This window comes from Chlorocebus sabaeus, chromosome X, assembly GCF_047675955.1.
Source record: "Chlorocebus sabaeus isolate Y175 chromosome X, mChlSab1.0.hap1, whole genome shotgun sequence".
NCBI lineage: Eukaryota > Metazoa > Chordata > Mammalia > Primates > Cercopithecidae > Chlorocebus > Chlorocebus sabaeus.
Genome location: NC_132933.1, coordinates 111,553,141 through 111,569,717, shown reverse-complemented (window position 1 = coordinate 111,569,717; position 16,577 = coordinate 111,553,141). Strand labels below are relative to the sequence as shown.

Genomic DNA, 16,577 nt, shown 5'->3' with positions numbered 1-16,577 from the left:
TTTTTAGACATGCATATTTAGCTGTTTGGGAATGCAATTGTTTCCTTCTTGAATGTCAAATATAAGAGTGCTACAGGCAGGGTGCAGTGGCTCAGGCCTGTAATCCCATCACTTTGGGAAGCCAAGGCAGGCAGATCACTTGAGGTCAGAAGTTCGAGACCAGCCTGGTAACATGGCGGAACCTCGTCTCTACTAAAAATACAAAAATTAGCCGGACGTGTTGGTGGGCGCCTGTAATCCCACCTACTTGGGGGGCTGAGGCACAAGAATCGCTTGAACCCAGGAGGTGGAGGTTGCAGTGAGCTGAGATCGTGCCACTGCATTCCAGCCTGGGTGACAGAGTGAGACTCAGTCTCAAAAAAAAAAAAAGAGAGTGCTACAATCACATGACCATATTTGTGCTGCAATCCTCTTTCTTACTATCATTCCCATTCCATTTCGTTTAGACTTGTGACCGAAAGAGGGTCAGGTTGCTTGCTGCTTGCAGAAAGAAGCCAAAATAAGAGCAAGGCGTGTTAAAAAGAAAGTGAATTTCACTATCCGTTGCTAGCAAGGGGAAGACTGGCCAGAATCCTTTCCAAAAATTGCCATTTTCCAATTTCTGGAGAGGGAGCCCTGGTTTAAGAAGAGGGGCTTGGACTGCGGAAGAGGCATGGGGGGCTAGGAGGTGCCAGGTGGCGTGTCTCGCTCCAGTGACTTCTTTTCAATTATTGTTCCATCTGCTGAAGGGGCCAGCACCATCGTGAGTGCACCCAGCTTACAAATCAATCACAGTCAATCTCTAGCTGAGAGTGAACTCCAGCCTTGAAGTAAACCCCTGCTAAGGAGAGAATTCTAGGGATATCTGGTCCGTGTCAGAATTCAGCTCTGGAAACTTCTTTTTTTTTTTTTTTTTTTTTTTAAGTATAAACGCTTTTTATGTTCGGCCCCTGTAAAGCCATTAGATGTTGGAAAGTTTTTAAACATGAACCAAAGGGTTTAATTTTAACAACTTAGCTAGGCATGGGTGAAATCCTACCCATTTAATACAGTTCTGCAAACTAGTAAAGTGTAAAATGAAAGGAAGGGTCCCTTGGAGATGTGAAATTCTTCTGTTGAGAGTCTTGTCTTCTTTATTCAATAAGTTTGTAGCCATTTTCAGAATTCACTCAAGAACCAACTTCTTAATTTAGATATCAGCAAACGAGTCATGGCAAAAAATACACAAAGACAAACACCACCCCATCGAAAAGCATGAAGAGCCAGAGGTCCAACCAGTAGGAGTGTTTGGGAAGCCCGTTTGCCCCAGACCGAAGCCGCACATCGAGGTTCTGCCTCTCTCCCTCGCTCAAGCCTCGCCGCTCCCGGAGACCATCTCGACCATCAACACCCCGTGCGTCCACCTCCATCTCGCTCCTGCAGCTTCCTAACATTCCCAGAAACTCCAGCTCCGGAAACTTCGAAGGAAATCTATAACCAGATAAGTGAGCATGGTGTGAGTTTAGCAAGCATCCAGGTAAATAAGTGTGCGTGACACATGAGAGCGTAAAGTTGGAAAGGGAAGGGCGTTTGAAAGCGCGTGTCGTAAGACCAAAGAAAACACACCTGCAGTTTGTCTCAAAGCTACGTCTTGAGACTGAGGAGAAAGGAGGAAAGGAAAACAAGTTTTTAAAACACAGTTTGAAGCTAAGCTGGGTCTCACTCTATTGCCCAGGCTGGAGTACAGTGGAGCAATCATGGCTGACTGCAGCCTCGACTTCCCAGGACCAAGTGATCCTCCCACCTCAGCCTCCCAAGTAGCTGGGATTACAGGCGTGAGCCACTGCACCTGGTCTCTTTTTCTTTCTTGTTTTTAAAAGATATTTGAAATTTAGCTTTATATTCTGGTCAGGCACAGTAGCTCACACCTGTAAACCCAGTGCTTTGGGAGGCTGAGGCAGGAGGAATTCTTGGGCCCAGGAGTTTGAGACCAGCCTGAGGAATATAGCAAGACCCCATCTCTACAAAAAATTAACAAAAAGTTAACCAGGCATGGTGGTGTGTGCCTGTGCTGTCCCAGCTACTCAGGAGGCTGGAAATGGGAAGGTCATTTGAGTCCTGGAGGCTGAGGTGCGGTGAGCTATGATCACGCCACTGCACTCCAGGTAGGCAACAGAGACCCTGTCTCTACAAAAAAGAAAAAGAAATGCTCACAGCCATGCATCAGCAGATGTCCAATAATTCCAATGATAGCTGTAATAGTAAGAAAATGACAGGCCCGGCCGAGTGCCATGGCTCACGCCTGTAATCCCAGTACTTTGTGATGCCGAGGTGGGCAGATCACCTGAGGTCAAGAGTTGGAGACCAGCCTAACCAACATGGTGAAACCCCATCTCTACTAAAAATACAAAGAAGTAGCCGGATATGGTGGTGGGCACCTGTAATCCCAGCTACTCAGGAGACTGAGGCATGAGAATTGCTTGGACCCGGGAGGCAGAGGTTGCAGTGCGCTGAGATTGCACCACTGCACTCCAGTCTGGGCGACAGAGAGGGACTCCATCTCAAAAAAAAAAAAGAAAGAAAGAAAGAAAGAAAATTTAAAAAGAAAATGACAGGCTAGGCATGGTGACTCGTGCCTGTAATCCCAGCACTTTGGGAGGCCCAGGTGGGAGGATGGCTTGAGCCCAGGAGTTCGAGACCAGCCTGGGCAACATAGTGATATGGTTTGGCTGTGTCCCCATCCAAATCTCATCTTGAATTCCCACGTGGGAGGTAATTGAATTATGGGGGCAGGTCTTTCCCATGCTGTTCTCGTGAGAGTGAATAAGTCTCACAAGATCTGATGGTTATAAAAAGGGGAGTTTCCCTGCACAAGCGCTCCTCTCTTTGCCTGCTGCCATCCACGTAAGATGTGACTTGCTCCTCCTTGCCTTCCTCCATGATTGTGAGGCTTCCCCAGTCACATGGAACTGTAAGTCCAATTAAACCTCTTTCTTTTGTGGCTTGCCCAGTCTCTGGTATGTCTTTATCAGTAGCGTGAAAACAGACTAATACATATAGTGAGACCCTATCTCTACAAAAAATACACACATCAACTGAGTGTAGTGGCACGTGCCTTTGGTCCCAGCTATTTGGGAGGCTGAGGTGGGAGGATCACTTGAGCTCGGGAGGTTGAGGCTGCAGGACTGCACCACTGCACTCCAGCCTGGGTGAGAGAGTGAGATCCTATCTCAAAAAAAAAAAAAAAAAAAGAAAAAAGAAAAAGAAAAAGAAAAAGAAAAAAAAGAAAAACAACAACAACAAAAAACCTGTCCTTAAGGGAGCCCTGAGATGGTGATTCCCTCTGTTCTCAGGGCAGCAGGGCACGGTCCCTGGAATAGTCAACTCCAGATGTTTCAGAGGGCACCCCAGTGTGGTAGAGTCTGGCTGTGTCTCCCACACTCCCCACAGGTGGTGAGCACGTGTGACCAACTGGCCAAGGAGGGCTCTGCCATTAGACACTATTTCAGTGCCCCTTGTCATCATGGACAAGGGTCCACAGAACTGCTGGAGGCAGAAGCTTCCAGGTTCCCAAAGGCTCAGGGCGGATCAAGGCGTGGCCAACAGATAGGGATGGGAAGAGGTGGCCTGGTAGGGTGGTACCTCCACACTATGCCCTAAAACACCATCATCACACAGATCAGAAACCTCTATCTTTTTGTGGCTGATGTGTAATTTTCTTTTTTTTTTTTTTTGAGACAGAGTTTCACTCTTCTTGTCCAGGCTGGAGTACAACGGCGCAATCTTGGCTCACCGCAACCTCCGCCCTCTGGGCTCAATCAATTCTCCTGCCTCAGCCTCCTGAGTAGCTGGGATTATAGGCATGCGCCACCACACCCAGCTAATTTTTGTATTGTTTTAGTAGAGACGGGGTTTCTCCATGTTGGTCAGGCTGGTCACGAACTCCCAACCTCAGGTGATCCACCCGCCTCAGCCTCCCAAAGTGCTGGGATTACAGGTGCGAGTCACCGCGCCCACCCTGCTGGTGTGTAATTTTATGGTGCCCAAGCCAAATGCAGCATGGCTGCTCTCATAATGCATATACCTCTGCAAATTAGACCTTCATCTTTGTTTTGAAATGTCTAATAGGAAAAGATATGTTCAGATTCAAAGTCAATTCACATTACATAAGAAATGTAAACATTCCACTTGTCCACAAAATAAAGAGCTGCCAGATTCTTAGGGTTTTTTTTGTTTGTTTTTTTGGTTTTTTTCCAGACAGGGTCTCACTCTGTCAACCAGGCTGAAGTGCAGTGGTACTATCACAGCTCACTGCAGCCTCTGCCTCCTGGGTTCAAGTGATTCTCCTGCCTCAGCTTCCTAAGTAGCTAGAATTAGAGGCATGTGCCACCATGCCTGGCTACCAGGTTCTTTAAATATAATTTGAACTGTTGCAAAATTTTAAATGGATGATAAAAAACGTTAAACGTTAACTTGTGCTAACACAACTTCTTGATGGTAGGTATCAAGCATTTGAAGTTGGTCGGGAGTGGCTTACGCCTGTAATCTCAGCACTTTGGGAGGCTGAGGTGGGCAGATCACCTGAGGTCAGGAGTTCGAAACCAGCCTGGCCAACATGATGAAACCCATCTCTATTAAAAGTACAAAAATTAGCTGGGCATGGCCGAGCGCATTGGCTCACACCTGTAATCCCAGCACTTTGGGAGGCAAGGCGGGCGGATCACCTGAGGTCAGGAGTTTGAGACCAACTTGACCAACACGGTAAAACCCAGTCTCTACTAAAAATACAAAAATTAGCCAGGAATGGTGGCGGGCACCTGTAATCCCAGCTACTCAGGGACTGAGGCAGGAGAATCACTTGAACCTGGGAGGCGGAGGCGGAGGTTGCTGTGAGCTGAGATCGCGCCATCGCACTCCTGCCTGGGCAACAAGAGTGAGACTTCGTCTCAAAAAAAAAAAAAAAAAAAAAAAAATTAGCTGGGCATGGTGGTGTGCGCCTGTAATCCTAGCTACTTGGGAGGCTGAGGCAGGAGAATCACTTGAACCCGGGAGGTGGAGGTTGCCGTGAGTCGAGATCATGCAACTGCACTCCAGCCTGGGCAACAGAGTAAGACTCCGTCTCAAAAAAAAAAATATATATATATATATATATATATATGTGTGTGTGTGTGTGTGTGTGTGTGTGTGTGTATAGTTTGGCTGGGCATGGTGGCTCACACCTGTAATCCCAGCACTGGGAGGCTGATGTGGGCAGATCACTTGAGGCCAGGAGTTCGAGACCAGCCTGGCCAACATGGCAAAACCCTGTCTCCACTAAAAATACAAAAATCAGCCAGGCATAATGGTGGGCGCCTGTAATTCCAGCTACTTGGGAGGCTGAGGTAGAAGAATTAGAATTGCTTGAATATGGGAGGTGGAGATTGCAGTGAGCTGAGCGCCTACCACTGCACTCTAGCCTGGGTGACAGAGCAAGACTCAGCCTCAAAAAATAAAAATAAAATAAAATAAATACATAAAATTAAAGGCCAGTCACGGTGCCTCACACCTGTAATCCCAGCACTTTGGGAGGCCGAGGTGGACGGATTACCTGAGGTCAGGAGTTCAAGACCAGCCTGACCAACATGGAGAAACCCTGTCCCTACTAAAAATACAAAATTGGCCAGGCGTTGTGGTGCATGCCTGTAATCCCAGCTACTCGGGAGGCTGAGGCAGGAAAATCGCTTGAACCCGGGAGGCAGAGGTTGCAGTGAGCCAAGACTGCACCATTGCACTCCAGCCTGGGCAACAAGAGTAAAACTCCATCTCAAAAAAAAAAAAAAATATATATATATATATATTTATAGTTTATGAAAAGGAAAAGTTATGAATGAGCTGGGTGTGGTGGCTCATGCTTGTAATCCCAACATTTTGGGAGGCCAAGGTGGGAGGATCACTTGAGGCCAGGATTTTGAGACCAGCCCGGGAAACATAGTGAGACTCCATCTGTATAAAAATTTTAAAATTTAGCCAGGTGTGATGCTGCATGGGTAGTCTCAGCTACTCGGGAAGCTGGGGCAGGAGGATCGCTTGAACTTAGGAGTTTGAGGCTGCAGTGAGCTATAATGGCACCACTGCACTCCAGCCTGGGCAACAGAGTGAGACCCCCATCTCAAAAGAAAGGGAAGAAAGGAAGAAGGAAGGAAGGAAGGAAGAAAGAAAAGTTATGTTGATAGAAGCAAACTGCAATAGATTGTTGAAAGGCTATTGGCCAGGTGCAGTGGCTTACGCCTGTAATCCCCACACTTTGGGAGGCTGAGGCAGGTGGATCACTTGAGGTCAGGAGTTCGAGACCAGCCTGGCCAACATGGTGAAACCTCGTCTCTACTAAAAATACAAAAATTAGCAGCGCATGGTGGTGTGCACTTGTAATCCCAGCTACTCAGGAGGCTGAGGCAGGAGAATGGCTTGAACTCAGGAGGCAGAGGTTGCAATGAACCGAGATCGCACCACTGCAGCTCCAGCCTGGGTGACAGAGCCAGACACTGTATCAAAAAAAGAAAAAAAAGCCACAAATTCCTCTCATCCTAGTGTACATACCCACTCGTGCAAATCTCTGCCATTCATTCATCCCATCCATCGCTGAGGCTTATTTTCTCCCCCCTCTCCATTCTCCCTTCACCTCTCTAGTCTGGGCTGGCTTTGTGACTTGCTTTGGTCAATAGAATGGGGGCAGGGAGTGACTCAGGACTCTCACAGGTCAGGAAGTTTGAAGCTTCTGCCTTGATTCTCTTAGAAAACTCTAGGTGCTATATAAGGAGGCTCATCTAGCCTATGAGAGGATGAGGGGCCATCTTAGACATTTTAGGAGGAACTCCATTCAAAACTGGCAGAGGAACTGCCCAATCCAATCACTGGAATAGTAAGAAATAGTAAACTATTGTTGCTTTGGGCCACTAAGTTTTGGAGTGGCTTGTTACACAGCCAAGCCTAACTAAAGCACAAGCTCAGTTTATCTTATCATTAAAAAATAAAAATATGCCAGGAGTGGTGGCTCACACCTGTAATCTCAGCACTTTTGGGAGGCTGAAGCGGGTGGATCACCTGAGGTCGGGAGTTTGAGACCAGCCTGATCAACATGGAGAAACCCCGTCTCTACTAAAAATACAAAATTAGCCGGGCGTGGTGGAGCATACCTGTAATCCCAGCTACTCGGGAGGCTGAGGCGAGAGAATCACCTGAACCCGGGAGGCGGAGGTTGTGGTGAGCCAAGACCATGCCGTTGCACTCCAGCCTGGGCAACAAGAGCAAAACTCTGTCTCAAAAAAAAATAAAAAATAAAAAAATAAAACAAACAAGCAAACAAAAACACCAAATAAGTAAAATTAATTAAATAAAAATATATAATGGCCGGGCGCGGTGGCTCAAGCCTGTAATCCCAGCACTTTGGGAGGCCGAGATGGGCGGATCACGAGGTCAGGAGATCGAGACCATCCTGGCTAACGCAGTGAAACCCCATCTCTACTAAAAAATACAAAAAAACTAGCCGGGCGAGGTGGCGGCCGCCTGTAGTCCCCAGCTACTTGGGAGGCTGAGGCAGGAGAATGGCCTAAACCCGGGAGGAGGTGGAGCTTGCAGTGAGCTGAAATCTGGCCACTGCACTCCAGCCTGGGCGACAGAGCGAGACTCCGTCTCAAAAAATAAAAAAATAAAAAAATAAAAATAAAAATATATAATGGGGAGCGTAGGTGAGGATATAGGTGAAAAAAAATTGGCTCTACATTGGTAATTTTTTTTTTTTTTTTTTAAGACATGGTCTTGCTTTGTCGAAGTGGCAAGGTCACAGCTCACTGCAACCTCCTGGACGCAAGTGATCCTCCCACCTCAGCCTCCTGAGTAAGTGAGACTACAGCCACGTGCCACCACGCACAGCTAATTTTTAAATTGTTTTGTAGAGATGGGAGGGGGGTCTCACTATGTTGCCCAGGCTGGTCTCAAACTCCTGGGCTCAAGTAATCCCTCCTCAGTCTCCCAAAGTGCTGGGATTACAGGCGTGAGCCACCGCACCTGGCCTACATTGGTCATTGTTGAAGGTGAGGATTTGTTATCTACTTACCTACTTTTATGTATGTTTGAAATTTCTCATAATAAAAAGTTTAAAAAGAGGGGTTTAGAAAGATTTCATTAGAAAATTTTATATACATGCTTGATATTTCACACCTTTCCTAATGGTTTGTATTTCATTTTCTTTTTATGTTGCCTTTTGTTTTTAAATTTTTACCTAGTTAACTTTTTTTTTTTTTTTGAGACAGAGTCTGGCTCTGTCACCCAGGCTGGAGTGCAGTGGTGCGATCTCGGCTCACTGCAACCTCCGTCTCCCGGGTTCAGGTCATTCTCCTGCCTCAGCCTCCCGAGTATCTGGGACTACAGGAGCCCGTCACCACGCCCAGCTAATTTTTTGTACTTTTTAGTAGAGACGGGGTTTCGCTGTGTTGGACAGGATGGTCTTGATCTCCTGACCTCGTGATCCGCCCGCCTCAGCCTCCCAAAGTGCTGGGATTACAGGCGTGAGCCACCGCGCCCGGCCTTTTTTTTTTTTTTTTTTTTTTTTTTTGAGACAGAGTCTTGCTCTGTCGCCCAGGCTGGAGTGCCTTGGCGAAATCTCGGCTCACTGCAAGCTCCGCCTCCGGGGTTCACGCCATTCTCCTGCCTCAGCCACCTGAGTAGCTGGGACTACAGGCGCCCGCCACCACACCTGGCTAATTTTTTTTTGTATTTTTAGTAGAGACGGAGTTTCACCGTGTTAGCCAGGATCGTCTCGATCTCCTGACCTCGTGATCTGCCCGCCTCGGTCTCCCAAAGTGCTGGGATTACAGGCGTGAGCCACCGCGCCCGGCCCCTAGTTAACTTTTTTTTTTTTTATTTCCTCCTTTTCCTTTTTTTTCTCTTGAAGTTGAAGCCTTGGAGGTGCTTTTCATTCAATTACAGAAAGCACCACCCCAGCTTAAAATGTATTTAATTTTATTTACAGGATTACATAATATATGGAAAATGAAATACATGTTTTTCCCACGGGGGTCCCATTTTGACTCCCCCAATACCCTCCAGTTCATCCCAGAATGCTGTAGAAATCTATACATTTCCTGGATGTCTCAGGAGGTGAAGAAAAAAAAGGCAGGGAGTGAGCCCAGCTGACTCTACATCCAGAAACCTCTCTCAAGGCAGCTCGCGCCCCCAGGCAGGATTCCAACAGTGCGGAAGCCCCCAGTCCCCAAGTCCGGGGTGGCAAGGACGTCCAGCCTCCCCGGGGAGCCACCTTGGCCCTCCCTCCCTCCTGCTGGCTGGGTGCCGCGCTGCGGGGCTGCTCAGGTTGGTAACTGTGCAGACTGACGCCGGGGCCCGCCTGCTTGACGATGGGGATTGGTGGGGTGGGGGTGCTGCGAGGGGCGACAAGGCTCTCCCTCGCTGCAACCACGGAAAAGGCGGATCAGCCTCCATTACAAACCACTGTAGGAGGGGCCAGAAGCTTGGCTTGGCCAGACCCGGCCGTCGTTGAATCCCTGCATCCATCCTGCCCAGGTCCCCTGCTGAGTCCCCCCTGGGCTGTGATCGTTGCGGATTTAAACACCCCACTGTGGAAGCGGAGATGGCCCCGCGTGTACCCATGAAGTGAAGGGGGAGCGTGGCAAATGAGGCGGGGCGAGAGCGGCCAGAGCAGACCCCGGCGGGGTGGCCCGCCCGGGAGGTGGCTGAGGGTCCCCCGGCTGCGGAGTGAGGGACGGGACCGAGCGGCACCCCCTCCGTGATCGCCACCAGAGGCCGCCTGGAACCCGAGTTTCAACCTCCCGGTGGATCCTGTCCCCGCTTCCTAGCGATGTTTGTCATGACTGCTGCGAGTTCTCCGACCTCGAGGCCACTCTCCTTTCCTTGCAAGGACGCCCAGAACCCGCGGAGGGAGGAGGGGGGAGGGAAGAGGGAAGAGGGAGGGAGGAACGTGGCGGGGAGAAGAAGAGAGGGAGGGAGGAAAAGGAACGAACTGCGTTGGCCTGTCGCCTCCGCACTGTAAGATTCTGGCACCCTGGGTCCCGGCCCCCTCTCCTGGGGCCAAACGTTCCGGTTCCTGATGCCAGGCTGCAGAAAAAATGAGCACACAGAACACGTGGACTAGCACATAAATAAGGTTATTACCTCCTTTTTATTTTTTGCACACTAATTAATAAATAAACTACTGCAACGGAAAAAGAGAAAGCAGGCAGAATGCAAACAGCCTGGCGGTGGCTCTGTTATATAAGAGGGATGCATGGAGGCTGCTTGGTGGTCAAAGAATTCCTCCAATGCCCGCTCCAAAGCGGAGCCCTGCAACGGCCTTAAATCAAAAGGAAAGCGGGCGTCAGCAGCAAGCACAGAAAGTGGGGCCTGGTTCAGCCAGAAACTAACACAGTATTCCCGCTGGAGTGGGGATGGGGGCACGACTATTACAAAACTAGGCCCCCCTGAAAGCGCCCTGCCCCACCCAACACACACATTCACTTCCTTGCAGGTTTGCGCTGCAGGCAGCTTCCATTGAACCATACCCTGACCTCCACTCCCATGACCAGAGTTGCTGGGGCTGGGAGCAGGCACCTGCCCCAAGCACTGGGCCGCCAGCGTCCCCTTGCCCAGGAATTTAGGACTGGGGTAGAGAAAGGGAAAACAGTGTATATGGAAAGCGGGAGATCATCCTGTGTAAACAGGGGAGCTGGGGAGAGAGAGGCTACAGGGATTCTGCCGTCTGCCTCACTGCAGCATCCTCCCAGCATCTGTAACCATCCCTGTTTTCCGGTTCCTGAGGCACCTATGACCTATAACGTCCTTCTGAGGCTCAGTGAGCTAGAAACTTCTGTTACTTGCACCCAGCAGAGTTCTAAATAATATGCCCTCAAAACCAAGCTTGCTTTCTCGTTTTACTTTTTTTTTTCAATAGACTTTATATTTTTCGAGCAGTTTTAGGTTCACAGCAAAATTGAGAGGAAGGTGCAGAGATTTCCCATATTCCCCCCTGCCCCTGCACAAGCGCAGCCTCCCCTCAGCAGCATCCCCCTCCAGATGAGCCTGCATGGACATATCATTATCACCCAGGAACCACAGCTGACATTAGGGTTCACTCTTGCTGTGGTACATTCTGTGGGTTTGGACTAATGCATAATGCCACACATCCACCATTACAGTGTCATACAGAGTATTTTCACCGCCCTAAAAATCCACTGTGCTCCACCTATTCATCCCCCCTCCCCACAACACCTGGCAGTTGCTGAATTATTTTTCACCTTCTCCATAGTCTTGCTTTTTCCAGAATGCCATATAGTTGGAATCATACAGTATGCAGCCTTTTCAGATTGGCTTTCGCTTAGTAATTCCTTTTACTTTTGCAGTAACAGTTTCCTGCTTACATTTTCCCAACCCTTCTTTCATGTAGTGTATGGTACGTACACGGTACATCACATCTTCTAACTGAGGAAAAATCTCATTTCAGGCCTAGAAAAAAATTAGAATCAAGTGTTTTTCCTTTCAGAAAAAGGAAATTAACATTTGTGGAAAACTTGAAATGAGAGATCCCAGCATTTCTATTTCCAGCCATAGTGCAACCTGTCTAAAGCGTTCTCTGATTTATCTTCCAGAGAGAGAGAGTTTTAAACACCTGGGGAGGCATGTGCAGAAGAGCGGTTTCCTCACCCAAGGATGGGCACCACCCTGTGGCCTGGCACCCATGGCACGGTTCTGAGGGCTTCCCCCTCTGCCCTGGCAGCGTGATTCCATCTGCTGTGAGGAGAGTCCAGCGGCACTCTGCGTTGAAACAAAGCCATGGAACCCTGTTGCAGGAGCACCTGCAAACACTCATCACCTCCTTATTTCTCCGGCGGTCATAATCGGTGTGCCATTGGCAGGTGTTTCTCTCATTTAATCCCCACTCTGTTTCTGCAACATTCTCCTGTCAGCCATAATAACAGCAACAGCAGTTTAAATGTACTGACTGTTGATTATGTTCCAGGGCACCTTCCTTTTTTTAATTTAATTTTTTTGAGACGGAGCCTCATTCTGTCACCCAGGCTGGAGTGCAGCAGTGCGATCTCCGCTCACTGCAACCTCCGCCTCCTGGATTCAAGTGATTCTCGTGCTTTAGCGTTCCGAGTAGCTGGAATTACAGGCACTCGCCACCACATCTCGCACATCCAGCTAATTTTTGTATTTTTAGTAGAGATGGGGTTTCCCCATGTTGCCCAGGCTGGTCTTGAACTCCTGACCTCAGGTGATCCACCCGCTTCGGCCTCCCAAAGAGCTGGAATTACAGGCATGAGCCACCGCACCCAGTCTCCAGACACCTTTCTAAGGGCTTTATTTTTATTTATTTACCTTTTTTTTTTTTAGACAGTCTCACTCTGTCACCCAGGCTGGAGTGCAGTGGCATGATCATGGCTCACTGCAGCCTCAACATCCTGGGCTCAAGCGATCCTCCCACCTTAGCCTACTGAGTAGCTGGGAGTACAGGTGGCATGTGCCACCACACCTGGCTAATTTTTGATGTTTTGCAGAGATGAGGGTTTCACTATGTTGCCCAGGCTGGTCTCAAACTCCTGGGCGCAAACCATCTTCCTGCCTTGGCCTCCCAAAGTGCTAGGATTACAGGCATGAGCCACTGCATCCAGCCTAGCACTTTTATTATTATTGTTGTTGTTATTTTCTTTCTTTCTTTCTTTCTTTCTTTCTTTCTTTCTTTCTTTCTTTCTTTCTTTCTTTCTTTCTTTCTTTTCTTTCTTTCTTTCTTTCTTTCTTTCTTTCTTCTTTCTTTCTTTCTTTCTTTCTTTCTTCTTTCTTTCTTTCTTTCTTTCTTTCTTTCTTTCTTTCTTTCTTTCTTTCTTCTCTTTCTTTCTTTCTTTCTTTCTTTCTTTCTTTCTTTCTTTCTTTCTTTCTTTCTTTCTTTCTTTCTTTCTTTCTTTCTTTCTTTCTTTCTTTCTCTTCTTTCTTTCTTTCTTTCTTTCTTTCTTTCTTTCTTTTCTTTCTTTCTTTTCTTTCTTTCTTTCTTTCTTTCTTTCTTTCTTTCTTTCTTTCTTTGACGGAGTTTTGCTCTTGTTGCCCAGGCTGGAGTGCAATGGCGCGCTCTCAGCTCACCGCAACCTCCGCCTCCTGGTTCAAGCGATTTTCCTGCATCAGCCTCCCGAGTAGCTGGGATTATAGGCATGAGCCACCACGCCTGGCTAATTTTGTATTATTAGTAGAGACGGGGTTTCTCCATGTTGGTCAGGCTGGTCTCAAACTCCCGACCTCAGGTGATCTGCCCACCTCGGTCTCCCAAAGTGCTGGAATTACAGGTGTGAGCCATGGCGCCCGACATTTATTATTATTATTTTCTTAGAGACAGGGTCCCACAATTCTTCTGCCTTGTCCTCTGGAGTAGCTGGGACTATGGGTCTGCTTCACTGTGTCTGGCTTATTCTCATTTTTCAAGATGTTAGTTAACTTGCTCAATATCACATGCTAGTTGGGAGACAAAGTCAACACAGGTGGATCACTTAGCAAGGCAAATGCCTACAAATCCTGTTTAATAAAGCACACATTCAGTCCAAGAAAGTTGAGGCCACAGAGTGTATGATGTAGTTATCTATGGAAAGGTCCCTAAAAGTAAGTGCCTCTTCCTTTTTTCTGAGGCAAGGTCTCACTCTGTTGCCCAGGCAGGAGTACACTGGCACAAACACGGCTCACTGCAGCCTTGTCCTCCTGGGTTCAAGAAATCCTCCTGCTTCAGCCTCCCCAGTAGCTGGGAGTACAGGCACGCACCACCACACCCAGCTGATTTTTTACTTTTTGTAGAGACAGATTTTGCTATATATTGCCCAGGCTGGTGTGCCTCTTTCTTTCTTTCTTTTGTTTGGTTTTGTTTTTGAGATAGAGTCTCGCTCTGTTGCCCAGGCTGGAGTGCAGTGGCATGATCTCGGCTCACTGCAACCTCCGCCTCCCAGGATCAAGCTATTCTCCTGCCTCAGCCTCCTGATTACCTGGGACTACAGGTGCCTGCCACCACGCCTGGCTAATTTTTTGTATTTCACCGTGTTAGCCAGGATGGTCTTTATCTCCTGACCTCGTGGTCCACCTGCCTTGGCCTGTTTTAGGATTACAGGTGTGAGCCACCGTGCCCGGCCCTATTTTTATTTTTATTTTGAGACAGGGTATCACTCTGTCAGCCAGGCTGGAATGCAGTGGTGGGTTCACGGCTCACTGCAGCCTCAACCTCCTGGGCTCAAGCAATCCTCCCACCTCAGCCTCCCAAAGAGCTGGGACTACGGTTGTGAGCTACCATACCCAGCTACTTTTAAAAATTTTTGTAGAGATGTGGGTCTCGCCATGTTGCTCAGGCTGGTCTCAAACTCCTGGATTCAAGCAATCCTCCTGCCTCAGCCTCCCAAAGTGCTGGGATTACAGGCATGCGCCATCGCGCCCTGCCACGGTTCCTATTTTGTAATCTGCTGAGCTCTATTGCAATGCCTCTGCCCTGTTCTGCCTGGAATGCCGCTCCCTCCCTTCCCTCACCTTTTTGATGGCTTCTTCAAAAACTGAATTCACTATTCACCTACAGACATTCCCACCACCTCAAGAAAGGTGGGGTGTCACTGCCAAAGTGAAAGACAGGCCATACCACCTACCATTAAGAAAGAGGCAGCCGGGCGTGGTGGCTCACGCCTGTAATCCCAACACTTTGGGAGGCAGAGGTGGGCGGATCATGAGGTCAGGAGACTGAGACCATCCTGGTTAACACGGTGAAACCCTGTCTCTACTAAAAATACAAAATTAGCCGGGCATGGTGGCACATGCCTGTAATCCCAGCTACTAGGGAGGCTGAGGCAGGAGAATCGCTTGAACCTGGGAGGCGGAGGTTGTGGTGAGCCGAGATCGTGCCATTGCACTCCAGCCTGGGCAACAAGAGTGAAACTTCATCTTAAAAAAAAAAAAAAAAGTATTGGAGATTACATAAATACTGAATTTGGCCCAGGCCTGTAATCCCAGCACTTTGGGAGGCAGAAGTGGGTGGATCACCTGAGGTCAGGAGTTCGAGACCAGCCTGGCCAACGTGGCAAAACCCTCTCTCTACTAAAAATACAAAAAATTGGCTGGGCGCGGTGGCTCACGCCTGTAATCCCAGCATTTTGGGAGGCCGAGGCGGGCGGATCGCCTAAGGTCAGGAGTTTGAGATTAGCCTGGCCAGCATGGTGAAAACTCATCTCTACTAAAAATACAAAAATTAGCTGGGCGTGGTGGCAGGCACCTGTAATCCCAGCTGCTCAGGAAGCTGAGGCAGGAGAATCACTTGAACACGGGAGGCAGAGGTTGCAGTGAGCCAAGATCACACCATTGCACTCCAGCCTGGGCAACAGAGTGAGACTGTCTCAAAAAAACATATACAAAAAAAAAAAAAAAAAACAAAACCAAAAAATTAGCCAGGTGCAGTAGTGTGCGCCTGTAATCCCAGCTACTTGGGAGGCTGAGTCGGGAGAATCGCTCAAACCCAGGAGGTGGAGGTTGCAGTGAGCCAAGATGGCTCCTTTGCACTCAAGCCTGAGTGAAACTCCATCTCAATAAATAAATAAATACTGAATTTGCATAAAATTCAGATAAAATGACTATAACAGAGCCCACTGGCCCAAGAGCAGGAAGCTGAGAGCGTTCCACCCGTCATGGGCAAGAGAGAAGCCTGGCCAAAGGGTCCCCATGTGGTGGTGTATTATTTATCTATAGCTGTGTAACCAAACTTAGCAGCTTAAAGCAACAATAAATACTTATTATCACAGGGTCTGTGGGCCAGGAATATGGGCACAGCTGTCAGGGTCTCTCTGGAGGTTGCAGTCATGCCTGGGCTGCAGTCTTGAAGACTTGACTTGGGCTGGAGGACCCACTTCCAAGATGGCTGACTCACATGGCTGACAAGCTGGGGCTGGCTGTTAACTGTAGGCCAGGCGTGGTGGCTCACACGTGTAATCCCAGTACTTTGGGAGGCCAAGGCAGGAGGATGGCTTGAAGCCAGGAATTCGAGACCAGCCTAGGCAATATGGAGAGACCCCATCTCTATAAAACTTTTAAGGCCGGGCGCGGTGGCTCAAGCCTGTAATCCCAGCACTTTGGGAGGCCGAGACGGGTGGATCACGAGGTCAGGAGATCGAGACCATCCTGGCTAACACAGTGAAACCCCGTCTCTACTAAAAATACAAGAAAATTAGCCGGGCGTGGTGGCAGGCGCCTGTGGTCCCAGCTACTCGGGAGGCTGAGGCAGGAGAATGGCGTAAACCCGGGAGGCGGAGCTTGCAGTGAGCCGAGATCGCGCCACTGCACTCCAGCCTGGGGCACAGAGCAAGACTCCGTCTCAAAAAAAAAAAAAAAAAAAAACAAAAAACTTTTAAAAAATCTAGCAGGATGGCCGGGTGAGGTGGCTCACACCTGTAATCCCAGCACTTTGGGAGGCTGAGGTGGGCAGATTGGCTGAGGTCAGGAGTTCAAGACCAGTCTGGCTAACATGGTGAAACTCCATTTCTACTAAAAAATACAAAAAATTAGCTGGGTGTGGTGGCAGGCGCCTGTAATCCCAGCTACTTGGGAGGCTGAGGCAGGAGAATCATTTG

At 48.6% G+C, this 16,577-nt stretch overlaps 1 protein-coding gene and 1 long non-coding RNA gene across 2 annotated transcripts; one reads left to right on the top strand and one right to left on the bottom strand.

Moving 5' to 3' along the window:
- Window positions 1–931: 931 nt before the first annotated feature.
- On the bottom strand, window positions 932–1,431 carry LOC103231829 (sarcoplasmic/endoplasmic reticulum calcium ATPase regulator ARLN-like). Its single transcript, XM_007991434.3, has one exon. It carries the CDS (start codon window positions 1,410–1,412, stop codon window positions 1,188–1,190), a length of 225 nt encoding a protein of 74 aa, XP_007989625.3. The 5' UTR covers window positions 1,413–1,431; the 3' UTR covers window positions 932–1,187.
- A 7,727-nt stretch (window positions 1,432–9,158) lies between these two features.
- On the top strand, window positions 9,159–10,198 carry LOC119622037 (uncharacterized). Its single transcript, XR_005238632.2, has 2 exons — window positions 9,159–9,303; window positions 9,514–10,198. It is a non-coding gene; the product is annotated as an uncharacterized lncRNA (long non-coding RNA).
- Window positions 10,199–16,577: the final 6,379 nt, after the last annotated feature.